The following is a 26914-nucleotide window of genomic DNA, read 5'->3' on the forward strand; positions in this document are numbered from 1 at the left end:
GTGCAGGTGTGGCCGAGGGAGGGGGGAGAGCAGCTCCTCCCTGCTGCTGGCGAGGAATGGGGTGTGCTGGGGGGTTCCTGTTCCATCTTGCCATGGGCCATTTCCAGATGTCATGCTTGGCCTCTGAGCATGTAATATTTTTGCACTTTGTCCGCAGGATGTATATTCCGGCTTCCGACATATCCCTGTACAAAAAAAAAAAAAAAATCATTGACAACAGCAGCCTCCGAGTACGTAAATGCTCTTTTTATATTTTGTTTGTTTGTTTTTTCCTCCTCTGTGTATCACTTAATTTTGGTATGGTTCAAAACATCTTTGTAAGATGCCTGCCTTGTTCTTCTTTCTTCACTTCCTTGTTTGGTTTGGTTTCTTTTTCCGTTTTACTTCCCCTGGTAACTCACTGAAAATATGCATTGTTCATTAAAGATGCAGTACCCCTGATCAGGCCGCCATCATCCCAAAGAGAGCCTGGGGGGAGAGGGGAGGCAACCTGGAAAACACCCATTTCTTCCTGCCAATCAACCTGGACCCGCTGATCTGTTTGACCAGGTTTCACATGTGATGGCTTGACTGCCCCTCTCGCCCACTTTGTAGCGATTGGGACCTGTTTCTACACTTGGTGTCCTTTAGCTTGAATGCAGGTGCAAAACCTACAAGCTACATGGCGCCATTTCCTTTCCACATGAGGAGATGTATGGAAACCATAAGTACCTGCACAGGCACCTGCCTACCTGGGAAAGGGTAGGGTGGTGGACATGACTATGCCCCACATGCCAGTGGGGCATCTTTGCTCGTGGGTTCCACCTTCTGCTTCCAGCTGCAGGGCAGAAGACAACCTAGGACCATTCCTTGGGCTCCCACTGTGGCTCGAAGGGCAGGGTTGGCAGCTGAGGGGCTGTAGGGGCAGGTGATTGAGGGCGCATTTGGCTGGGGGCAGCACTCCAGTCATCTGGATCCCTCAGCTTCCCATTTCTTCCATTTTACCAGTCCCTCTGCAACCTTTTGAGCAGGCCTCTTTCCTACGCTGCATTGAATTGCTACATTTTTAACTGGGGGAAAAAACTAAAAGATTAGAGCTTCCCCCACCCACCCAACACAATTCTCCTCCTCCATGTCCATCAACCATTACTGGCCAACTTTTGAAGTTGGGTGAGACAAGTGGAGGGGACAGCAGCTCCTCTGTTGCTTCTTCAGACTGTTTCGCTTACAACGCTCCCAAAAAAATAAAAAATAAAAGGTTTATGTGCCTATGGTTTCCCTCCCACCCTTTTAGTTTGAACCACATAAGGGTTGAAGGCAGGCAGCCATTTGTGCTTTGGCATTCAAGAAGGAAAAGGAACTAAGCTCTAGAGAACTTTTTCTGTGTTTTCTTTGGTTCCCTTTCTCCAGGAGAGCTAAAGCACAAGCCTGGGTTCCGTAAAGGCTTATCCAAACTTCCTATTGTCCTGCTGGTTTCTCCCAGGGAAAACCGCCCTTAGCACTCATTTAGAGTACACGGGAATTCAGGTTTTCTGCAGATTGACGTTTCCTCCAATTTAGCACTAAGGTTTTTAAAACCACTCGGACCCGAACTTTCTATGCACAGGACAAGCGGAAGTGTGGGCAACCCCTAAGCCACACCATGGCTTGATGCCGGGCAGCAAAATTATGGCCCTCCCTTCTTTGGGAGACTACATGTTTCCACCCGGACATGGTTTGGCTTAGCGTTACAAGCAAAGAGTTATCAATGTCAGGCAGTTTTGCAGACTAAAGCCCACTTTGTTACAAGCTTGAAGTTGGCAGGTGCATAGAAAGTCACAAACACACACGTGTGTTTATACTGGCAAACATTTGGACCACACTCCCCCACCACCACACTTTGATAACTGAAGCCAACAATTCATAGAGCGGATAAAGAAGACTCACAATGCTCAGGTTAGGCTGTTTGGTGTTCCAGGGCAGCCTTTGGCAAACTGGTGCCCTTCAGATGTTGTTGGGCAGCAACTCCCATCAGCCACAGCCAGCATGGCCAATGGAGAGGGGTGATGGGCATTGTAGTCCAACAGCATCGGGTTGTTCTAGGGGTTGGGTCGCCTCATTGGTGCCTCATTATTCTTCCAAGCTGAGGAATATGTGTGTTGGCCCAGTTCTAGCTTGGGGAAACAAAATAGGACATTGTATCTAGTGGTTAATTACACCTAGGAAGCCACACACCCTGTCTTTAAACACCTGAACTGTTTCACACATGTCTGCCTCCTGTCACCTCTGCTTTCCAAGAGCGCCTGTTCACACATGCACTTTCCAACCATCAAGCAATGTTTGTGGAAGCATGGAGCAGCTGTTCAAACTGCCGTTATTCCACGAGGAGGGGGGGACCCATCCTGAATGTCTTCAAGAGGAGGTGACAGGGGTGCAATTATTCCAGATATTTCCCTTTGCATGTCGACGGGGGACTAATACAGCTTAAGAGGCAAAGGGGCTGGAAGATTTCAAAAGACTCCTTCGAAGGTGGTTCCTGAGCAACGTGATCAAAAATAACGAGTGTTTGATTCTTCACAGTGGGTTGAGCCATTTATCATCGCCTCTGCCCTGCTCTGTCTCAGGCAGCCAAAAATAGTCCTACAACATTCATCCAGAGATGCAAGCACGTAATTGGCTTCTCATGCCCAAACTGTGCAGTCTTTGTTCTCCCATCTTGAATAACACAATCCCCACCACCACCACCACCGTAGATGCCCTGAATCTGCACAATTCCTTCCAGTTTTCCGTTTCAGATTCACACGTAGGCGTATGTGGGGAACAGCTGTAGTGTGCACAGAAAGGCTAGTTATCCAGTTTGTTTCCAAAACACCCATTTCTACTAGCATTTCATATAGAATCAGAGGAACTGTTGAGTTGGGAGGGACCCAAGGGGACATCTAGTCCAACCCCCTGCAATGCAGGAATCTCAACTAAAGCATCCATGACAGATGACCAACCTCTGCTTATAAACTTCCAAGGAGAGTTCATTCCTCCTGAGTCCATTCCACTGTCAGGCAGCTCTTGCTGTCAGAAAGCTCTTCCTGATGTTTAGTCAGAACCTCCTTTCTTGTCATTTGAATCCATTGGTTTGGGTTCTACCCTCCAGAGCAGGAGAAAACAAGCTTGCTCCATCTTCCATGTGACAAGATGGCTATAATATCTCCTCTCAGTCTCCTCTTTTGCAGACTAAACATACCCGGTTGCCTCAACCATTCCTCATAAGGCTTGGTTTCCAGACCTTGGTTGCCCTCCTCTGCACATTCCAGCTTGTCAACATCCTTCTTAAATTGTGGTGTACATAATGGGTTGTACCTTAAAACATACACACACCTGTGAGGCTAATGTCACATCCTCACCATACAGCTAAAGCACACAGCTTCCTCCAAAAGAATCCTGGGAACTGTTGTTTGGATGTGACCTACGAGGGTGGAACACCAACCCTGCAAACAGGACCCCAGGTTCAATCCCTGTCCTTATAAGATACCATGAGCCATGTCTGAAGGGTACAGGCCAGTGTTGTGAATGGCCAGAGGTGCCAAAGAGGGCAGAGCAACAGAAAGGTAGGGCCTAGAGGAAGACTGAAAAGCCAGATAGGGAGCCCAGCAGGGCCACATGCAGCTCCTGGCCCAAGGCTTCTTTACCCAAAGTTAAAAGGCTCTCAAGGCAGCAGGACTGGGGGAGGATGGAAATAAAAGCTCCCCCCCCCAAGACCTCCTGGAGCATCAATATGGAGGAAGCATTGCTTTGCGATGTGGACTTCAGGGGAAAAGCTGTAGCTCAGTGGCAGAACAGGTGGCCCCAGGATCCATCCCAATGGCATCTCCAGGTTGGGCTCCCTGCCTGAACCCCCACCAATGCCCATCCGTGTCTCCCCCCCCCCAAAAAAAAGCAGTGAAATCCTTCCTCATTCTTTTTTGAGCACAGAGCACTTTACTTGAACTTCTTTTAAGGGACTGCAGAAAAGCAGCATTGTGCAGAGCATTAAACCATTAGCTGCTGGAGATAATGCTCCACTCCTGCAGGGCAGGTCCCTTGCGACAATAACCATCTCCACGGCTGATGGATATCCTGCCTGTCAACAGGCGCCGGCTGCTGTTGGCGCCAAGCCCAGGGGGGCTTGTCCTTCGCTTCCTCACTTGCTCTCAGTCGCTCTCTCTTCCCGTGATCAGGGATCCTGCTCTGCCATATGGCACCGCGGGGAACAACAGCAACACTTGGTTGCAAAGGAAGCCAAGGGTATTGCTAGGTGGAGACAAAGGGACGGCTATTTAAGCAGGAAGATGGTGACCTGTGCCCCAGTTCTGGATTCAAATGGTATTTATTGAAAATAACAACAATAATACTGAAATGAAATTTTAAAAAACACCAGGTGATTAAAAAAGAACGCGAATTGAATCTACAATTCAATGCCAAGTGAATTCCTGTGATTAAATAGTGGAAACACCCATTGATGCTCCTTCTCTAGGTTTATATATCAATTCCAAAACTGAGCAAATGAGTCCAATTTTGTTGCAAGAGTTCAGAGGAGTTAGTCCTTAGCAGCCCATTTGACCCTTGGGAGCAAAACTCACTGATTTCCAGGGAATCTATTTTGAAGCAGCTATATGAACACATGAAGCTTAGTCCTTAGTCCTGAGCTAGATAACACCTAGACTTGAGTCTGTCTCTGACTGACAGCAGAGGCCCTTTCCCAGGTCTATTACAAGATGTTTAACTAGACACAACCTGCCATCATCTGTCTGCTAAACACACATGTGGCCTGCCACTGAGGGATGGGCCTGCTACATTGACTGTCCAATATCTCAGGTGCCTGAGGAACTTTTAACAGGAGTAGCTGGGGCCAGAACCTGGGCTTTTCTGTAGGCAAAGCAAGTGCCAACATGGCCCTTTCCATGGAGATGTGGTTGTGGGTTGAGATCCATTTATCATGTGAGCAATAAAACATCTGCAGCTGCTGTACTAGGACTGAAGTAGACTCAGCTCCACCTGAAGTTAACAGGACAAAAGTCAGCTTAAACTTGGGCATGCAAATCCTCTAGCCAGTCTCTTAAATGAGTTTAAATAAGCACGCACTTTCAATTACCGGTAGTTGTTATTTTTCAGCAACTGGATCTGTGTATTAACTCAGATCCAGTTGCTGAAAAATAACTAATTGAAAGTGCTTGCTTATTTAAACTTGTTTAAGGGTTAAATACCTTTGATAGGGGCAGTTTTTCTATTTCCAATGAGAAAAGTTATTTTTAAAAAATGAGGAATTCTTAAGACATTGTAAATGTTTATAAAATATGGTTCTGACAGCACAGTCAGTCTGAGAAAAAAAGGAAAACGTTAATGTCTTATGAACCAGATAATGAACCTTGCAATGTGGGGCAGATTCAAGGCCTCTTCCAGTCTCCACCCCACCCGTAGAGCTCTTCCTCCTATGAATTTGAAACCAGGGTTACTAAGCTTTATTTCTGCACTCTAAAAGGAAAGAAGTTAGGCGACGATCTGGGAGGAAATTCAGCCCGTGCATTTAGTATGGTGACGTGACGGCGCACTAAAGCCAGCATGATATAGCTTTCTAAGCATGAAGAATGTCTGGCTTGATGTTGGCACATCTGTCAGTTGCAGAACAAGATGGGAGCTTGGTACATCCCGGCTCAAAAGGTTTCCCATCTTCAATACTGCCCATTAAAGAGAAAGCATCCTAACAGACAAAAGAACCTTTATTTATAAAACCTGCTGAAATGGTGAAGTCCCAGTTCCTGATCTGATGATGGGAGTGGAAAACAGGAGCCTCCTGAAACTCTCAAACATTTAAGTATCGAACTCAAAGCTTCCAACAAGAATAGCCAAGCTTTTAAGTGCCTGATCCCTCTAATCCAGGCACCCCCAAACTTCGGCCCTCCAGATGTTTTGGACTACAACTCCCATCTTCCCCAACCACTGGTCCTGTTAGCTAGGGATCATGGGAGTTGTAGGCCAAAACATCTGGAGGGCCGCAGTTTGGGGATGCCTGCTCTAATCCACCGACTCCCTCAGAGTGGCCCACCCAAGCCTATCCCATTTCCTCTCCTCTTCCTGCCTCCCTTCCTTGGAAGGCATCCCTTTGCCAACCAGGGTTACGTTCACAATATCACAAGGGAACATCCTCCAGTCCCGAAGCACCAGCAACCTGTCACAAAATCAGCAGGAGCAGATGAGGGAGAGGGAGAGAAGTCCTTGCAGGGCCAGAGGTGGCCTTTTCATCCTTGTAGCTGCAAACTGCTCCCTTACAGCCAATTCATAAACATGCAGAAAGCCAAGTGGTAGTTTCCCCTGAAGATGGAGAATTGCATGTTTACACACCAGTTGTGCCAATGCTCATTGAGGGGCAGGCAAGACCTCGCCTAGGCAGACCCTTCGTGGAAGGCCTTTGCCATTGCATGCCCCACTTTCACCATCTTCTTCTCTTTGGCATCAGGGCCCATCTTCTGGCGGGCCAGTTTCACCCAGTATTGCTCTGTCCTGGAGAGGTAATCCGTGTACTTTTCATCAGGCTGCACAGCGGGGTGATCTTCCTCTGCTGCAGAAGGCAGGAAGGGAGAAGAGAGAGAGAGAGCAATGAGGAGCAGAGCAGAGAGGACCACCTGTTCTCTCCCAGGTGTAGCACTCCATAGACAAAAAAGATGCTGCACAAAGAATGTGTAATATCCTATAGCAACTCTACCAAAATCCCCAACGAATCTCCACTTCTTTACAGATGAAGCTTGAACTACACGCAGATTACATTAAAGCTAACATTTGGCATGCAAAGTCAAGCGGAGACAGGAAACGCAAGCATCTCCTTTCCAGCACATCTGAGAACATGGGTGCTCTTTTCCAGCTCTTTTCTGCGCAACTACCTTCATCCTCGCCCTCAGCATCGTCAGAGTCCTCTTCTTCATCTTCTTCCTCGTCCTCCTCATCTCCTCCCTCCGCACCTTCCACATCTCCCTCGTCATCAGACTCCGAATCTTCAAGCCATTCCTGAGTTTCTGCCGCAGCCATTAAAATAATTCGCAGGTATAAAAGGGAATACAAAGTTAGCAGCAGGAACAGCAGCTTCCCCTCTGGCCACTTTATCTAGAATTTCATCGCCATCAGGTGACCAGCAGCAACTCTTTATACACCTGGGTTTACAGTGGTGGCTGTCGAGGGCAAACAGGAGGTTGCCATGGCAAGCTTGAGACTCATTGTCTCTAACTTTCGAAATTCAAAATACTGAACCTAGATTGGGGCTCAGGTACCCAGAGAGGGAATAGCACCTCCTCATAGCTTAGAGTGAATAGGGAGTTGGTTAACCATCAAGCAGGAGGGAAATGGGATCAACATCCTAACCTCACTTGAAAAGCAACACAGCCAGATGCACCAAGGAAGTCCACAGCAGAGGGGGAGAGCATCTGCTTTGCATGCAGAAGGCCCCAAGTTCAATTCCTGGGACCTCTATGTTGGGCTGGAAAAGACCCCGCTGAAAAGCCTCTGCCAGTCAGTGCAGACAGTACTGAGCTACATGGACATATGGCAACTTCCTATGTTCCTAGAACCCAGGGAAACGACCAGCTAGGCAACCGTTGAATGCTGAAGATGCACGACTTTATCCCGGCCTTTGACAGCTGAGATGCGTGTGCTTTCAGGGCCCAACCAGTGACTGTAATCTGCTTTTAATTCTGAATTTTTAATTGTTGCAGCCCACTCTGAGACCTGCTGGTAAGGATGGGCAATGCATTTAATTAATGCTACAAATAATAATAATCAGTCAACACAGCTGCCTGTGTCCAGGTATCATGGAAGGCTTGTGAGCAGCAGAGGCTGAGATTTGTTTTATTTTATTTAAAGGAGTCACTTCCTGCCTTCCCACTAGAAGATGCCACTGAAGGCAGGTAGCAACTGTGATTAGCTGTGATTCCTGCATTGCAGGGGGCTAGGCTAGATGACCCTCGGGGATCCCTTCCAACTCTACAGTTGTTTAGGGAAGCTTTTAATATTTAATGCTGTATAGTTTTAATATTCAATTGGGAGCCGCCCAGAGTGGCTGGGGAGACTCAGCCAGATGGGCAGGGTATAAATAATATATTATTATTATTATTATTATTATTATTATTATTATTATTACAGTTCCACGGTTCTATGAAAACGGTAATTGGAAAGAGGAGTCTGCAGCTCGTGCCTGGGGCTGTGGGCAACTGGGGGTTGCCAAAGGCACTCAGCCTAAAAAGGAGTCAACACACAGACATGGCGACTTTGGTGGGATTAAGACAAAGGTTTCAAGATCCAGACACAAATGAGCCCAGACAACTTAGAGCCAAGGGGCACGGAAAAAAAGGTTTTCCCGGGGATTAAGCCAGGCCAAAATTAGACTCTGTGTGCGAGCACTTGATGAAATCCAATGCTATTCACAGCCCCAAGAATTAAAAACAGCCTCAGCTGCAGGCTGTATCCCCATCACCTGTCTAATTTGCTAGCCTAAATAGGCTTTTGTCCCCAGTCAGCTGCAGTTGTGTAGCAAAATTAAACACGGCAGCCCTCAGATTTCTAGGAATAGTTTCCAATGCCCAGGAACTTGATGAGATTCTTATACAAAAGGCTTTCCTGAAGTTCTGACTGTCTGCTGATGCCTGTGGATGCTCCACATGCTCCCACTGGTTTTGTGTCAATGCTCAGTGTCTGGCACAGAATCAAGTATTTTAAGAATAAGGACTTCCTCTTAAGTTTCTAGTCCTTATATTTGCAGAGACAGGCTGGTAAAAAAAGACAATGTGGGTAGTGCCTAGTGAAATTTCAGAAGTTGTGTTGGATGGGCAGCAGCAGCAAAGCTTGCGGCTCATTGGAATTTCTCGTGGAAAGGAGTTGACAAATACTACAGAATCAAAGCCCTAGCAACGGAGCATGTTTGTGCCTCCTTGGTATTCAAATCAGGCAAATGAGCAAAGTGCGCATATTTTCTATGCAATAGACATAAGAGCCTGCAGGATCAGGATTGTGGCCCATGTAGTCCGGCATCCTGTTCTCACCTTGGCTGACCAGATGCCTGTGGGAAACCTGCAGGCAGGACCCCGCTAAGTCCAATTGCTGAGTCGAAGCCCTAACACAATTGAGGACCTGATCAGATGGAAAGACTGTCATCTATTGGTAGCGTTGTGAAGAGGATGGCAATTACTGTGTTGTTTTATCCTTCTGGTCAGTGTTGTACATTTTGCTTCTGCTACCAAGTGGGGAAGCGCAAGGAGCCAGAACACCAGTGTCTGATCCCTGGGCTCCAACAGCTTTTGGGATTTCATCAGGCAGTACCAATAGGCTTTCAGAAAGCTTCAGCCGTAAGGACTAGCAACTTGTTGTTGTTGCTGTTGTTTTAAAAAAACAAATGCAAGAGAATTTGAATTCTTAACATCAACAAACGTTGCAATTTTCCCAGTGTAATGGCAGAAGCACAGAACAGAGAGCTGGCTGCAAGAGCTTGAAGCAAAATATGGTAAGTGGCTTCAACTTACTTGGGTCCATCTCCACGAGGACCTTCCATTCTTCCATCTTGTGGAGGTCAATAGCATAAAGGTCGTTCAGAGTGAACTGGCGGTCGCCCACCTCAAACATCCCTCCGTAAACATAGAGCACCCCGTGCTTAACTGCCAGCATGGCGTTTGAGCGTGGGCATGGCTCCACCTGCTGGCTGGAGGCCTCATCACCCGTGCCATCCTCTTCATCCTCCGACTCAGGATCCTGCAGCTCCAGCTCGGGGGCCGAAATCACCTGCTTGATAGTCATGATGGTCCCATCCTCCGCCACCACCTCCTTGACGATCTCCACGGGGCCCGGAGGGAGCTGCTGCTCGCTCTCACCACCTTCACAGCTAGTCTTTGCCGCAGGCCCTCGGCGCCGCTTCTTCTTCTCAGTCTTTGGGCCCTGTTGAGGTTGGAGGGGAGGAAGAGAAACACTTTAATGGAAGCAGGCCGGAGCCCAAAGGCGAAGGTCTGCACAACTTTTGAAAGGCAAAGCAGAACAGACAGCTGCCACCTTCCTGACAAACTCATGAAATTTGGCAGCAATTGGTTCATTATCCAGTGTGCTCTCCCTCCACCTCTCCACTTCTGCTGACAGGGAGCTGACCTGAGTGTTCAGAAATGGTACAGTCCTTCTGGCACTGTACCACTTTAAAATGCAGGTGGGAATTGCATGGTTAAATGTTTTAACATAGAAGATGGTCACACTGGGGTGTAGGCTTGGCTGGAGGCTTTCCCCTGGAGTGCTAGCTTTCCTTTTTAAGGACTTTGTGATGACACATAGGGAGCATTCAAACACAACACTCCCAACCTGCTTTCTGAAGTGGTACAATCCAGGTGGGATGGGAACACATGCATTTTGCTGAATGGGCAGATTAGTCCATTGTGATGACCGCAAGTAATCTATTTTGTTTTATTCGTTCATTGCATTTATATCCCACCTTTCCTCCAAGCTTGTGATGGTGTGCATGGCTCTCTTCCTCTCTGTTTTATCCTGACAACAACCCTGTGAGGTAGGTTAGGCTGAGAGGGAGAGATTGACCGAAGCTTCATGGCTGAGTGGGGATTTGAACCCTGGTTCTCCAGGTCCTAGACCAGCATTCTAACCACTGCACCACCCAGGCTCAATTCTCTATGTTACAAGAGGTCTGCATGAGCTGAATTCTACTGCAGGTGAAAAGATGTAGGTTCTTTTCTTTCTTTTCAGTTTTCCTTTTTTCCCCATTTGGCAACTTTGTGGTGTTCATGCACACATCCCTGTCTCCTCTGCCAGGCCAGGGGGCTTGTAAACCAAAATGTGAAACCCTCAGAACTTGCACAGGGCTCTGAAGTGCTCAGAGCACTTTCGCTGACATTTTGCACTTGCTGCAATTCTTAACAACAACCCTGCAAGGGTTGCAGATGAAGGCAGAGCTGGTGGCTAAAGGCTGCTGAGTGAGAGTAACCCCGCGGTTAAGAATCTTTCCAGACCTTTAGCTGTCCAGGAAACCACCGGTTCTTCGCCAAGTCGTAGAAATAAATATCATTAAAGAAGTCTCCTTCAAGGTCCTCCTCCTCTTCCTCATCGTGGACCCCACCAAAGAGAAGGGACCGGTTGCTGGGGCCCACAGCCACCGAGAAGCCAGACCTGGGGGTCGGCTTCACCCCTGAAGAACTAATCCGAGCCCATGTCCACTTGTCTAGGAAACATGAAAGAGAAAAGGAGTGCTTCTTTCTTTTTAAGGTGCAAGTCACAGGCAAAGGGAAACATCATGAGGTATAAGGTCAGTAGAATGTGAGCAGAGTGCCTGCTTGGAATGAAAAGCAAGACTTTAAATCCTGCCTCTACTCCTCTGTCCACCCCATACCTCTGAAATGGCAGCTCTGTCACCCATCCACCTGCTTCCCCCGCCATCCCACTTGTGGAAGGCCACCTGAAGAGCAAATAGCTCCAAAAATCTCATGTAAGTAAGCCAAGCCACTACACACTGAGAATCGAACCCAGGCCAGGCCCAGCTTCCTATGTATGGAGTCCAGGCAGCCCTGAGCCCTCCTGCTTACCTGAGCTTTCAGCCTTCAACAGGAACAAATCTGTATGAAGAGTGCCCTTGTCAACGTCTTTTTTAATTCGCTGTAGAAAAAAAGAAATGTTTGATATCTTTTTAATCTAGCTATCTATCCACTGCTTAAATAAAGGAAAATCAAAGTGGTTGATATAAAAATGGTACAAAATTTCCATTAAAAACTAATAGCTAAAACAGATTTTAAAACTGTGAATATAATAATATTGTTTATATATATAAAAAAATAAACAGATTTTTAATACAAAGTGTACATGATAGGTCTGAATATGTCTGAATGGGCTTGCCTATATATACGAGTTTTTACAAAAGGCTTTCCTCTGCAAGCATGGAATAGAGTTTACTGAGACACAGAAAGACTGAAATGCAAACAAGACTACAGGCCAAAGAATAACCACTGCATCTTCTACGAATTTTAAGGAGTTCAGAATGTGCTTCGCGGGCGTTATCCTGTAATCCTTACAACAGCCCTTTAGAAAGAGAAGATAAGGCAAGCTGGTGGCTTTCCAATACAGTATCTGATCTGCCATCACGCAGAAGGCGGAACAGGCTTGCTGAGAAACATAAGAGGCGCCTGCTTGATCAGGTCCATCTAGTTCAGCATCCTGTTCTCACAGCGACCAGCCTGTCAGAAACCCTCAGAAGGACCTGAACACAAAAGCTCTCTCTCCTCTTGACTTTCCAGCAACTGGTATTCAGCATGACTGCCTCTGGAAGCAGAGCAGAGCCATCATGGCTAGCAGCCATCAATAGCCCTCTCCTCCATGAATCTGTCTAATCCTCTTCCAATTTGATAGCCATCCCTGGCTCCTGCGGGAGGCAGTTCCATAGTTTTGTGTGCTCTGTGGTTTAACTCACAGCGCCACCTGGGTCCCTAGGGCCTGGGAGACCAGGGTTCAAATCCCCGCTCGGCCATGAAGCTCACTGGGTGACCTTGGGCCAGTCACTCTCCCTCTCAGCCTAACCTAACCCACCTCACAGGGTTGTTGTGATCTCTTTGAAAGATGTGGGATATACAGTAAATGCAATAAGATCTTGCTAAGGCTACATAGGCTGCCAACGTACCTGGGTGTCCCCTGGTGTCAAATCCCCAAAAGAGGAAGGGGGAGCTCCGTAAGCCCATATATAGCAGGCCATATATAGCAGGCCAAGAAAGGAGTTCCTATTTTCTGCATTCAAGCAGGAGCTCCGACCTTTTTGGGCCAGGGGACAAATCTGGAATTTTGAGAAAGTGCTGTGGGTGCCAGGCACAAAATGACTGCCGGGGAGGGGGGCTGGCATATAACAAAATGGCTGCTGCAGGGGTGTGGCAGGTCACAAAATGGCTGCCACATCTAAAAGAGCAGGAAAAAAAGAGAAAGGATCACAAAATGAGGCAGGCAGCTACATATGTCAGCCGCTGCTGTGCTTGCTCACTGGGACAAGTTTTCTGCCCCTCTCTGCCCTCTGTGGGAACACGTAGGTAACCCCTGAAGCAGGTGAGCATCTGCACAATTGGAAATCCAAGCAGATGCCACCCAATATGGCAGAGCACACTAATGAGAAAGTCAGAAAGTAAATGTAAAATGAAGAATGAATTCACAGGAGAGCAGCCCCCACTTCACCCACTTGCTTCCAGACAAAACAGGATCAAAAGAGGGGGGTGGGTGATCACAACAGTCTAGCTTTCTGCTCATGCTATTAGACATCTTCATTATGTCTCCCCTTAATATCTAACATGTAGTTCACAAGCCAGCTGAGCAGCCACGCTCACTCAGATCTGCGTTTAGCTACAGTGACTTCCTTGAGGCTTGCCCTCAACCCAACCTACCTCCTGGGGTTGATTTGAGGCTTAAATTAAACAGCATCCTGCCTAGAGCCCTCAAGGATTGGGCAGGAAAGGAAGAGGCATTCTGGAGTTAGCGCTACAGCCACAGTCTAGTTATCCACTAGGAAAGGCAACACCAAGACCTCCATTCCATACCCTTGACTGATGAAGCAAACAGGAAGGCAAAAGAGATAAGACTGGAGAGGCTCAAAAGGTGGTGTCCCTCTGGCTGTTCAGATGCAATAGCTGCTAATGAGATCTGCTTCCATGCCCTGCAAAAGGAGGGAAGTCGTACATTTTCTGTACGAACTGCAACAAAGTCCAACTTAGGGGATGTGAAGCTGAACATTTTCACTTTAAGAAGTCTTGACCACCCAAATGTTCAGTCTGATTGTCCAAAAGCTCTAGCCCAGGCATAGGCAACATTGACTCTCCAGATGTTTTGGAACTACAACTCCCATGATCCCTAGCTAACAGTGCCAGTGGTCAGGGATCATGGGAGTTGTAGTTCCAAAACATCTGGAGAACCAAGGTTGCCTATGCCTGCTTTAGCCAAATGAGGCCCAGAGGTCAAACTTTCTGCAGATCAACAAGTTTGCTGAATGACTTGGGGAACAGAGTGACCGCCCCACCCCCGCCATGTGGGAAATCTGAGCCACCTGAAGGGAAAGCTGTCCCAGAAACCAACCAGTCCAGAGTGTGTGTCTTCAGTTATATGGACATTGCTACAAATGATCCAGAGCCCCAACGAAACACAGATAAGAGAAGGTAGCCTATTCCTTGCAAACTCACTCTTAGTCGCTCTAAAGAATATGGAACAGGGAACTAAGCAAGTCAATGTTTTGGATAAGGCAGTAAAGGGCACCACTTACCTGCTTGGAGTAGCCTCCATAGACAAGGATGTTGCCTTCGGGAGTGGTAGCTAGATGGCAACCAGACCTTGGAGCGGGGGCAATCCCAGAGGGAGTCAGCTTGGTCCAGGCAAACACGTCCAGGTTAAAGGCATAAACATCGTTGTAGTAGATGTAATCTCTGATTGAAACAAAAGCAGCAGGCAGAGTTACTGATAAGATGCATGGTCTGAAGGCACATGGACCTTGCTGAAGCTAAGCAGGGTTGTGTCTATTGATTATCGGACACCCTGCCTCTTGGAGCCCTAAGCTGGGGCACTAAGGTAAGGGACGCGCCCACATCACTGGCACTCCCAGAGACTGCAATGTACACCTTATCATTTGGAAGGCAGAGCAAAAATGCATATGCACATGAAACTCGTCAGGAAGTCTCTTGCTTCCTAAAGTTGCTCTCCCTGGTGCTGAATGTCCAAAAATCCTTCCTCTCTGATGTGTAGGTGACAAGAAAAAATGAATCATTTCTAGAAGCAGATTCCTGAAAGGAACCTGTCTGAATTCCACTTTTTCTTTCTTTCTTTATTTTTTTAATGATGCTCCAGTCTAGCTTTCAGAATACACTCCGAGCTTGGCTTTAGGTGCAACTTGTAAGAACATGAGAACACGGAGCAACGCAAAGGTACATCTAGTTCAGCATTCCATTTCCCACACAGTAGCAGATCAAATGCCGCAAGCATTCCCACAAATAGGGCGTGAGTATCTTCCACACTGTATGCCTCTACTACCTGACATTTAACGGTATACGTCAACTGAACATGGAGGCTCCATACAGCCACCATGGCTAAGAGCTATTGATAAATCTGTCTTCCAGCAATCAGAGCAATACACTTCAACATCTGTGTAAGCAAGCAGACACCACAAGTTTATTGCATGAAGGTGGACTTCCCTTTGTCCATCCTGAATTTACAGCTAGTCAGTTTCATTGGTGTTCTTTCTAATGTTATGGGAAAAAGAGACGACACTTTTCTGTGGCCACATTCTCCACCCCATTCCATCACATGACAAACCTTCACAATGTCCCTAGTCCCTTAATTGACTTTCCTACCCACCTCCAATGAAAGGGAGTTCTGTAGCAGATCCATCTCTCCACAAGCCCTTGCCATCAACACATGGCACACGGTGGAAGAAATGAAGCCCAACGACTGGAGATCAGCTGACAAATGGAACTACACTGACTGGCAGCATTCAGAATGGGGCACAATGAACAAGATCGATCTGAGATAGGAATGGGGCAGCTGCTGTAGCCCTCCAGTTATTGTTAGTCGACTCCCTTCTGCACAGCCATTGCTCAAGGATGATGTGTACGGAGACTCTAGCAACATCTGGAAGGCCACAGGTGAGCAGCCCCTGGCCTATGGCCAATCCTTTCCAAGTGAACAAAAACCACAGCGCCAACTGACCTTGCACTTTCGTGGAACCCTCCGAAGAGGATCAGCTGCCTCTTGCACACCACCATGCGGTGTCCGCTCCGACCTGAAGGGCCCCCAGAAGCCCTGAAACAGAAGTGAACAGACTGAGCAGTGACTGGAGAAGGCCCCACTGTTTGCACTGTTTGCCAGTCCCTGCTTCATACCTGTCAGGGGATTGTTGCGGCTGCTCTCGAGTAAAGACGCTCCAGTCCGCTCTGTCTTTCAGAGTTTTATTGTGCATATTATTTACAGTGCAGAGATATCAGAAAACATGACTGCCTAGTCCGATTCAGAACCCGGCAATGGCTGCTTCTGGTTCTTTGGCCAGCATAAAAGCCTGGGCACCCCAAAGTGCCTCCCCCTAGCCCTGCATGTGGGCGTGTGCCTCAATTCGGGCACCGGAAAGGGCTGCGTTCCTTCTCCCATCCTCTGACTGGAGCGTTGCAGAGGCTCCGGCACCTCGCTGGGCTGCCCTTCCCTCTCTGGCCAGCTGGGTCGGTTGCTTGGCTCTGACGCGCGTCTGAGAGCCCCCGCTCCATTCCTCATTCCCTCCTCCTGACCCGCTGCTAGTGCTGTCACCGGGCGAAGTGCTGGTCAGGATGACTGGGGGAGGGTCCCTGTAAGGAGTCCCCCTGACAATACCATTGGGGGGGGGAACCAAGGTGCCTCTGCTCCTCCACATGTTGCTGGTCTCCAACTCCCAGCAACTCCTGCAGCCAGCAGGACCAATGGTCAAAGGGATGGTGGCAGTTAGGACTCCCAACTACATCAGAAGGGCCAGAAGTTGCCCACCCGCAATTTGAGGAACAAGAACTTCTATTTGGCTCAAGCACCAGCTGCCTGTTTTTCTGTAGGCAACACACTTGCCCTCTTGGCTGACAAACTACTTCTCTCTCACCCCCCACCCCTGCCCTTTTTTATTTATTAGAAACCAAAGCTCCATCTCCGCCTCCTCCTTGGGAAAAGCTCCAACATCTGTGCTGATGAGAAAGTCTGCGGGGGAGGCAGCCCGCCTGTGTTTCACTGCTACCCTGACAGCGTGCCTGTGTGTAAATCAACTTTCTGCTACTCCCTCCTTCTGGCATTTTGATTGCAGTTTGCAGAAAACAAAAAAAAGGAGAGGGTGGGCAAAACAGGGGGCCTAGGAGGTCTTACTGACAACACAGGGTCAGGCAGAAGAGGAGCAGCAGAGCCAATGCATCACGGGCAGAAGGTCCCAGGGACTCAAGGTGCTCTGCAGGGTCCTCCTCCTTCTCATTTTATTCCCACAACAACCCTGAAAGGTAGGTTAGGCTGAGAGGCAGTGACTGGCCGAAGATCATGCTTGGTGAGAGTCAGGAATTTAAACCTTGGTCTCCCAGGTCCTAATTTTGCACTCTAACCACTACACCAGACTGCCATTTTCAGCTGATCAGATCTCAGACCTGGGAAAGAACTTTGCCTGAAACCTTGGAAAGCCTTTGCTTGTCCAAGTGGTTGATACTGAGCTAGGTGGTCAGACTTAGAATAGAGCAGCTCCATACAGAAGGGTATTTCTACTGTAGCTCAGGGGTAGAGCATCTGCTTTGCAGGCTGACGTACCCAGGATCAATTCCCAGCAGCATCTCTGGGAAAGATTCCCTGCCTGAAACCCTGGAGAGCCATTCTGCTTGTCAGTGTGGACAATATTGAACTAGAGCAGGCACCCCCAAACTTCGGCCCTCCAGATGTTTTGGACTACAATTCCCATCTTCCCCGACCACTGGTCCTGTTAGCTAGGGATCATGGGAGTTCTAGGCCAAAACATCTGGAGGGCCGCAGTTTGGGGATGCCTGAACCAGAGGGACCAACAGTTTGAATTGGTGTAAGGCAGCCTCCCATGTTCCTGCATGTTCATATAAACACCAATGTGCAGTTTCATGTTTTAAGTATTTCCTCCAGGTAGGAAAAGGTGATCACATATGGAAGATAGCATTGCCTATTTGCCAACCAGGTAAATTCACACTTTATGTTGTCACAATTTCCTAAACACTCTTCAGTATTTGAAGATGCTCTACCTTTCCAATCAGTTGGGATCAGAAATCAAAGACTCGCTTTGCCTACCCACTTATCCCACCCCACTACTAAGGTTGGGAAACATCTGTGGCCCTCCCAGACACTGTTGGACTCCAACTCTGATCAGCCCCAGCCAGCTGATGGGAGTTGGGAGTCCGGCAACATCTGGAAAAGGAAAAAATAGAGACGTTTCCCAGGACTAAGCTGGTCTGTGACCGTAAGAATAAATTCAATTCAATTCCCAGGACTGGACTCTGGCAATGCTGCTGCTCAAGGAGACAAGCAGCTTATGCATTATGCCACACCTCACTTACTTTATTTGCTCCCAGGTCTTGTTGGCCAAATGCAAGACCCAGAGATCTTTGTAGTGGTAAAACTGCTCCCCGTCTGGTGAAGCAAACTCCCCGCCAAACACCCAAAGCTGTCCACCACCCTGAGCTACCACCACAGCCTGCCAAAGAAAGAGAAATAGATAGAAAAAGTTAGGGCAACTTTTGTGTAATTTTCAACATGTCCAACATATGAACAGCCTCCTTCATTAAACCTTACCAACAACACTGCGAGCTGGGTTGTACTGTTGGGGCAACCAAGGGCAAGGCTCTATGTGTACAGGTCATCCAGAGTTCGCAGATCTGAACCAGCTCCAAGCAGAAATGGTAATCCTAGCAATGGGTAGAGCAATTCCTTCCCTGACAAAGCCAAGCCTGTGGCTTTAATAGCTGATAGGGGATGGGGGAGAGATGGCATGATTGTGGAGGTTTCACAGTTCAGTGGTGGAAGATGGGTCTTATTGCCTCAACTCCCGGAGTGCATTTGGGCTAAAGCCTTCAGAATCCCTTCGTAATTCAGAATGGACACCAAAGGATAACAGTGTCACAAGGAGAGGAATCTAGATGTTCTTTCTCTGCAGCATACAAAGTAATTTACCAGACAGGACTTTTTTCCAAGAGTGGCCTCTCAAGATGAATTCCAAGGAATTCCCTGCCTCAAGAGATACATTTGGCTCTCTCCTTGTCATCCTTTCACCAGACCTTGTGGATATTTCTTTTTCTATGAGTTTTTGGGTAGAAAAGTTGGTGGTGGGGGTGACGGCGTTAGTACTGCTGCAGTTGCCTTGTGCTGGGATTGCTGGGTTGAATGAAACAGTATTTTTATGCTTTGATCTGGCCAAAATGGTGCAATGTATTTATGCAAAAGTGTACCGCAACTCCAGGCCAGTGGTGGCCTACAGTAGTTGGATAGGGGCCCAGAAATAGATCACATGTAACCCAAAGGTAGGTCACACAAAGAAGTCTAGAAGGATTTTTTTCTTCTGCTGCTGCTGCTTGGTAGGGAGACAGAAAGGCATATCCAGCAAAACGAATTTAAAAACAGGTCCAGGTTGCAGGGTGAGGTTAAGAGTGGGATCCCAGGACTTGATCTGTATAGGTTAGAGTCCTGCTCCAGAGAATGGCTTGTTGTGGAAAATTACAGCTTGTTAAAGCACCACCTGCTGGACACTGTCATTTATGACAGGTAGAATTTTACAGAGAACACACACACACACAGAGAGAGAGAGAGAGAGAGAGAGAGAGAGAGAGAGACCATCCTTTTTCGAGCATCAGCATCAAACTCAGTGGGTTTTTCTAGCACCGTTCTTGCATATATGCTTATTTCCACATCTGATGCAAAAATAACCATGCAACTTTCTCTCTCTATGTAAAAATGTAAGGCTGTCATTGCTCTCCCTTATTGGACGATATGCAGTGCAATCTTGGATTTGCATGAAGTCAGGGTGGGGTAGGGAAGGGTGGGGAAAGACAGGTTGATCGACACAAGGGGCAGTGGCATGGGAGTCAGAAGGGAGAGACACTGAAGGGGAAAGCAGAAGTTTGAGTAAAGCAGGGGCAGAAGGAACTGAGAGGAAAATGGGAAAGGGGTGAAGATAAAAACAGGAGCGCAAGGCAGGACTGCAGAACTAAAGACTTCCCCTTCTTTGGGAAGGGGGATCCCTTGTGTGGTGCAGCAGCCCCAAGTGTGCATGTGTGTCTCTGTGCCTATATATTTATATGTTTTTAAAGTTAAATATATGTTGAATTTTAAATTGTTATTACCCACCCTGAAACCTTAAAACAAACAACAATTAATATACTGCTACTCTGAGGCAACACATGGTATGATGTTGGCGAAGGAGGATGTCAGGAGCTGTGTAACCCCTCCTGCTACTGCGAACCCTCACCTCCTAGAACTGCTTCCTGGTATTACCTGATGGGCACAGCGGCGCGGAGGGGGGTTGGGGATGTCAAGTTTAGCCCAGCTGTTCTTCCGAATGTTGTAAACAAACAGCTCATTGTACAGGAACGTCTAGAGGGAGAGAAAGAGGAGGTGGAAGCTTGCTAGAATATGTAGCTTACTCAACACACACACACGTTCCTTTGATTTATTAAAATACTTGTATAAGGCAATTTAATAATAAAAAACCCCAAAGTGATTTGCCACAATTATATCTATACAAATTAAAAAACACATTAATATTTATTGATTTAGTTTTTATAAAATTTATTTGGTTTTTCGAATTAAAGTTTTGCAATCAGATATCCAACATACATCATAAAAACAAGATGACAAAGAATCTCCTGGACTCCCCCCCACACACTTTGTGGGTCCTATTATTAATCATTTCCTCCTGCATCTTTTATAATAATCCAAATCTTTTATATCTCCATCATATCCAAAATTCACCATTAAACTACAAGTGATATTCCAATCCTACTAATGATTTTAATCTATAACCATATTAAAATTTAAAATAATGGATCTTATGTATATACGTAACCTAGCACGGAAATTTTTCCAGCAAACGTTTCAAGGTGAATTTAATCTAGAAGGCGCCCAATGAATCTTCACCAGTAACACCATGCCACAGGATCAGGCCAATGATACTGAAAACTCAATTTCACATCAATGCCAGATGAGCCTGGGCAACTCATAGAATGATCCTTTGCAGATGATCTCAATGATCAAGCCAGGATATAAGGGTTCAGGGGGTCCCTAGGCTACCCTGGACCTAAGTTGCTCAGGCCTTTGTAAATTAATGCAAGGACCTTTAACCTGACTTGGTAATAGATGTGCGCTCAGTTTCTTCTCTTAGTTTAGAGCCTACCCCATCCCTTAAGTCTTGGGAGAGGTACTGATGCCAAAGCATTATTTTAAAAGATCCCGCCAGGATTTTCATTGTCCAAGCTCTTTGAAGAGGGACAAGGACACTTCTGCACCCTAGGCAGTGTCCAGATCTAAACAGAAATCTATTACATTCATAAAAGACTTCTAGTTACCAAAGAATGACCTTTTGTAGGTACTGAGGGGTGAAGGTACAACTCCTAGCAACTTTACCTACCCTCAGAAGGGAATCCTGGCATTAAGGGGATAGGAGCATGGTGGCAAAAGCCAAGCAGGCTCCTTCACAATGAGCGGACCTCCAAGAAACCTGTTGCCCCATGTTGATAAATTGTGGGCTGAAGGTTGAAGCAGCAGAGGAACTGTCCGCTTCCCCCACTGCACCAGCCCAAAGAATGCTTTGTACAGAAAGAGGGAGCGGTTGGGGGAAATGACTCAATTCCTATACTGCTAATTTGAGACCACAATCAGTCTGTGACCCAAATGTCTGCCTCTGCAAAATTCATAGTCTGGATGTTCTCAATTTGGACAGAAAGGAGACCAGCTCCTTTTGGACACCAGCAGGAGGGCTGTTCATGTGCAGAGAGGCCGAGGAGCTGAAGGAGATGCTCCAAATCTGTCTCCAGGAATTATGAACTCCTAAAACATTGATGATGGCCAGGCAATCACTCTTGGCCCTTTTAATGGAACCTGCCATGCCTGTGGCAGCTGGAACGTCATTACAACCGGCAGCATGGACAGGCAGTCCCATTTATTCTGGGACCCTGAATAGCTCCTCATTCCAATAAAATAATTTTGTGCAAAATCACTGAAAGCAAAAAGTCAAGGCAGAGTTTATAAGCAGGGTGAACTGGGGTTAGGGCAGGGCTGGGGAGCCCATGGCCCTCCAGAGGTTGCTGGAGTACAATGCCCATCACCCCTGCCCATAAGGCCATGCAGATGGGGGCTGATGGGAGTTGGGAGCTTGGCACCACCTGGAGGGCAACCACAGGTACCCCGGGTCAGGGGAGGGGGGAGGATAGACAAAAAGGATATACTTTACTTTTTTGCCATTGAAATATTCACCTCCAAAGAGGATTAGCTCATCTTTCTCAGGATGTGGAGACAGAGATGCGTTGAGCCTGGAGATGGAAAAGTGGGGCAGATTTATATGAAGCGGCACAAACTGGGGAGCTGTTCCATGCATACCGTGCAAAAGTACTTTAGAGCTTTATATAACTCCATCCTGCAACGCTTATGGTGACATGCAAAAGCAGCCACTTTCTGAGATGCATGAAAGTGGTCACTATATTGACGACAGCTTAGGTTCATTACTGTTGTCCATACTAACATAAAAAGAGGGGAAGTATCAACACATTTAATTTCAAAATCAGAGTATCATTTATTTACTTCATTTATATTCCACCACCACCCCCACCCCACCCCGCCGCAAGGAGCTCAAGGGACTCTTCCCATCCTCATTTATTCCACACAACAACCTTGTAAGGCTGAGAGGCAGTTTGCAAAAACGCCAAACCAATAGAAATACAAGAGCAAACACATAGTTTAAACAAGTCTCAAAAAAGACTATTAGGTAAAAACAAGCACATTTTTTTAAAAAAAAGTTAGTAGAAAAAATATTAGAGAATAAAGCCAAACGATGAGACCCCTCTGATCTTTTAATTATTCTGAATGCTGCACATTCAATGCTGGTTCCAGCAAGGCTGGTAAAATTATTAGGGGTTGTTTGTAGCCCACACTTCCAGAAAAATAAGACCTCTGTGCACATTCTTACCTTGGGGAGGGTGGGGGGCAGCTTGTCTCAACCACTTGAGTCTTCTTAGCATCCAGTGTCTGGAATTCTGCTATCAAAGCTTCAAGATCCTCCTTTAAACAGAGAGAGTCTGTTCAAGAGCATTTCACAACCAGGTGCCCTCCATGAGTTGTTGGACTACAACTCCCATCAGCCAGCACAGACTGAACCACAAGATCTAGAAGGAATTTCCCCTCCTCAGGTGATTTGGGGGCTTATTCTATTACACTGCTCTCTCTCTCTCTTCTTGTTCTCTCCCACCTAGTACTGCCACAGCCCCCCAAACCTTTATTTTTAAAAGAGCTATAGCTTAGTGGCAGAGCATCCTTTGCATGCATAAGGTCCCAGGTTCAATCCCCAGCAGCACCTCCAGATAGGGCTGGAGACACCCCCTGCCTGAAACACCAACATCACGGGAGGGGTGTTTCCAGTTACCCCACCCTTTGCCCTTGGAAGCCTTCTAAGCGGCTGGAGAGGCACACTGAGCAACACCTTGGGAGGCGTGCTTCTAGGACTAAGGCGAAATGCGAAGCTCCTTTATTATTTCCGCTATTGAACGCTGCGTGTTGTTTAAATAACCTCGTTATATTTATAGGATCAGAATGTGGGCTTTTGTTTTTATATTTGTTATTGTTCTGCTATGTTACGAAACTGTTGCCATGTTCTGCTATGTTACTATGAAATTGCTTGAAATGCATCCCTGTTTTTGTTGTTGTTGTAAGCCGCTTTTTTGAGCATTTTATTTTGTGGGAAAGAGGCATACAAATAAAATGAATGAAACGAAACCTCTGGAGAGCTTCTGCCAGCCAGAACTGAGCTCAATGGACCATGAATTGCATTCCTCCCCCCCCAAAAAAACCCCATAGTTGATGCACCTTTTCTTTTAGAGGGGTGGGGGCTGAAGTTTGCACATAAATTCAGCCAAGGGGGCTTTTTTCTTTATCCAGGAAATGCAGACCTGTTGAGCTTCTGCCTGCAGCGAAGCTCTTAAAGGCACAGGAGCCCTGGCGGGAGGGGGGCAGTTCAACTTCCTTTGGGCTCACCTGCTCCTTCTTGGCCCTCTTGGAGACTTTCTTTTCCATCTTGACGGCTGTTTTCTCAGCCCCCTTCACCTTCTTCTCCTTCTTGCTCTTCTTGCCCATCTTTGCAGCGGTTGAGGCCGCCTTGCCAGCCTCTTCCCTCGGCACGCAAAACACACGTGCCCCGACCCAGCCTTGCCTTTTCCCAAGACCCCAAACAAAGGTCATTTCCTGCCGAGGGAAGGAGCAAAGGCGGCAGGAGGGATCCTTCTCATCCGCCACAAAAACTAGACTATTGCCATCTGCTGGAAAGGAAGGCTCCCTGCCAGGCCTTCGGATCAGGCGAAAAGTCTGCGGTTGCAGACAAAGCGGGCTGATTCGATGCAAGTCGGTGGCCGCTTATTCCATTTTGCAAATGAAACTGTGCAAAGCGTCTTGGCAGCAGGCACGGTTATCCTGAAGAATACGGCTTGAACGAGAGTGGTGCGTGGTGGTTATAGTGTCGTCGGAATGAGGCCCTGGGAGAAAGCAGGGTTCAAAAATCCCCACTCGAACATGTTGCACACTGGGCCACTTCCTCAGGCCAGTGGCTGCCTCTCAGCCTAACCTACCTCACAAGGCTGTTGTGGGGATTAAAGGAGGGGGGAGCTCCTTGGAGAAAAATACAAAATATATTCTTCCCTGGGAAAGATTGTTTGTGATGGATAAAACAACTTTTGTGCTGTCCCCAGGATGTTGTATGGGTGGACATTTGAATAAATTTTAAGGATTAGTAGGAATCAGATTCCTGTATTGCAGGAGGTTATAGACAACCCTTGTTGCCCCTTCCGACTCTGTAATTCTAAGCCTCATCAGCTCTAGCAAGCATAGCCAATGGCCAGGGAGGATGGAAATCGTAGTTCAGCAACTTCCAGAAGGCCACGGGTTCCCCACACCTGATTTACACATCGGTTTCTTCTCAAAATCAGTGAACAAAGGGAAGGGATGGGGCTTTTTTCCAGCCAGAACTCACAGGAACTCATTTCCGGCACCTCTCAGGTGGGCGCCATTGCCATTATAGCAGAACAAGGGAGGTGTTCATGGTGAGTCCCGGCACCTCTTTTTTTCTAGAAAAATAGCACTGGGAAAGGATATTGTAGAACTGGGAAATGTTCACAAAAGGGCAGCCAAAATGACCAAAGGACTGGAGCTGCTTCCGGATAAGAAAAGGTTATAACATTTGGGGCCTTTTAGTTTAGAAAAAAGTTTGGTAACAGGAGATGTGATATAGGAGAGTACCGCCTCGCCGCATTTCTCCTAGCCTAGCACAGCACCCCCAGCACAACGACTGGCCGAAGCCCAGTGGGCCAGTGCCTCACAACAAGACTGGACCACCTGCACCCCGAGGGGCTCAGGACGAGGCAGTGCGGGGGGGGGGGAGTAGGGACCTCTGGACCTTCCAGCCCCAGGACCCAGTGTATGCAAAGAACTTCGGGGTGGGCCTGACATGGGTGCCCACCACAGTCACCAGAGCGACCAGCCCCATGTTGTACGAGGTGCTAACGGAGGGGGGACAAAGCTGGCACCGCCACTGCAATCAGCTATGGCGACGATTCCCGGGGGGAAACCAGGAGGAGGGCTGGACTGAGGAATCCCAAGGGGGCAGCTAGGAGGGGAGGCCTGTAGAGCAGAAGGAGCGGGCAAGGGAGGCAGAACTATTAAGTCCAGAGGTTACCCCCGACCATAGCTGCCAAGCGTCCCGTTTTTCGCGGGAAACCCCTGGGTTTTAATCCGTCTCCCGCTGTTATCCCGTATAGAAAAAAATTGCAGAAATCCCCCAGATTTCCTACCTGCCAGGGAGGCTCCATTTCGGGTGCCGCTCTGCCCATGTCAGGGCACCAGAAATCGGGCAGCGCCGGCACTGGAAGTTGCTTCTACGCATGTCCAGACATGCGTAGAAGCGACTTCCGGTGCCACGCCGCTGCTGATCCTGCATTTTTCAGCAGAAGAAACCTTATAGGCACAACAGAAACTTAGAAGGGAGGGGTGTTAGGCTGGCAGCTCAGGTCCTGCTTGCATGTTTCCTGCAGGCATTTGTGTGGCCACAGGATGGCAGACTAGATGGGCCATTGACCTGATCCAGCAGGCTGGTCTGTTCTTATCTGGAGGGGCTCCTAGAGGTCGTTCCCCCCCCCCCCCCAATGAGAGCTGCTTTAGCATTCAACGGGTTGTCCCTAGCATGCATGGAGGGAGATGTCCCTCTGCCTCACTACACATATCAGATTTCCTTTGCTTTTGTGGACACGAATGCACCACTATAGAGAGAATCTGCTGACAGGGAAGAAAACACAGGTGCCCATTTTGCCAAAAAAGAAAAAAACAGAGAAACTGCCGACTGCAATGTCTGCTGTGTGAAGCAGCCCCCTGCTGTCATCCCTGGCGCTGGGGGAGGATCTGAGGCCTTGGCTTGTTATTCCAAGTCACTGTCTGGACTAGGTTTTCATTCATTTGCTTGGGAAATTTGTGCAGCATTAGTAATGCAAAACCAACGCACATGTCTGAGACCCGTCTGGACTGGAGCATCTCCCAAAAGCGGGGGAAAGAAGGAGGGAGGCCTGCCTTTCTCCTTTTTATCTGATCACACACAAAGTATTTCAGATCAAGATTCTTAACCCTGAGGCCTGTGATGTTTTGTTGATTCATGACCAGGTGAGGGTGTTGGGGGGGGGGGAAGAATGCCCTACCTGCCCCCTTTCTGGAGAGCACCATCACTTATTTGCCACTATTGCCACCTAGCTTAAGGTTATCAGTTGTTGTTTTTTTCAATGAATCCGGGGACACTTTTCAACTTCCTACTAAATAGATGGATTTTGTCAGGGGACTGATTTGTAAATCCACGGACTGTCCAGGGAAACGTCTGGTAACCTTAACCTTCACTCCGTCTGTGAGATGCTCAGGAGGGCATGGAACAAGCAAGCCATCACCTTAATAAAGGAATTGCTTTGGCAGGTTCCTCAGCCTCTTCTACTAGATCCCAAGGCTTGCTGGATACAGGATCGCAGGCCTGGAAGGGACGCTAGGATATCATGCAGGCTGACCCTGTGGGGATTGAAACCAGCATTTCCAAAGGCTCGAATCCTGCTTTCCCCAGATATTTGTGGTACAACACAGGTAGAACACGAAGGCACCTAAACGCCGGCAACCTGTCTGTTGCGTCGTTGCTGACCCACCCTGTATCACATGTACTTTGCGT

The 26914-nt window shown here is 47.7% G+C and overlaps 1 protein-coding gene across 3 annotated transcripts; it reads right to left on the reverse strand.

Moving 5' to 3' along the window:
- Positions 1-47: 47 nt before the first annotated feature.
- On the reverse strand, positions 48-23888 carry KLHDC4 (kelch domain containing 4). Of its 3 annotated transcripts, XR_009557789.1 has the most exons (13): positions 23707-23888; positions 22646-22737; positions 21914-21992; positions 19960-20058; positions 18030-18166; positions 15673-15765; positions 14237-14396; positions 11538-11607; positions 10968-11176; positions 9492-9900; positions 6867-6998; positions 1906-6547; positions 48-185 (listed from the first exon to the last, which is right to left on the reverse strand). XR_009557789.1 is itself a non-coding variant. In XM_035120042.2 (12 exons), the coding sequence occupies exons 1-12, from the start codon at positions 23803-23805 to the stop codon at positions 6372-6374; spliced, it is 1755 nt and encodes a 584-aa protein (XP_034975933.2). In that variant the 5' UTR covers positions 23806-23888; the 3' UTR covers positions 182-6371. The 3 variants fall into 3 exon arrangements, 2 of the variants coding, with proteins under 2 accessions (XP_034975933.2, XP_034975935.2); XM_035120042.2 differs by having other exon boundaries at positions 182-6547; XM_035120044.2 differs by lacking the exon at positions 23707-23888 and having other exon boundaries at positions 182-6547; positions 21937-21992; positions 22646-22730.
- Positions 23889-26914: the final 3026 nt, after the last annotated feature.

The sequence above is a fragment of the Zootoca vivipara genome, chromosome 6 (assembly GCF_963506605.1).
Source record: "Zootoca vivipara chromosome 6, rZooViv1.1, whole genome shotgun sequence".
Taxonomy (NCBI): Eukaryota; Metazoa; Chordata; class Lepidosauria; order Squamata; family Lacertidae; genus Zootoca; species Zootoca vivipara.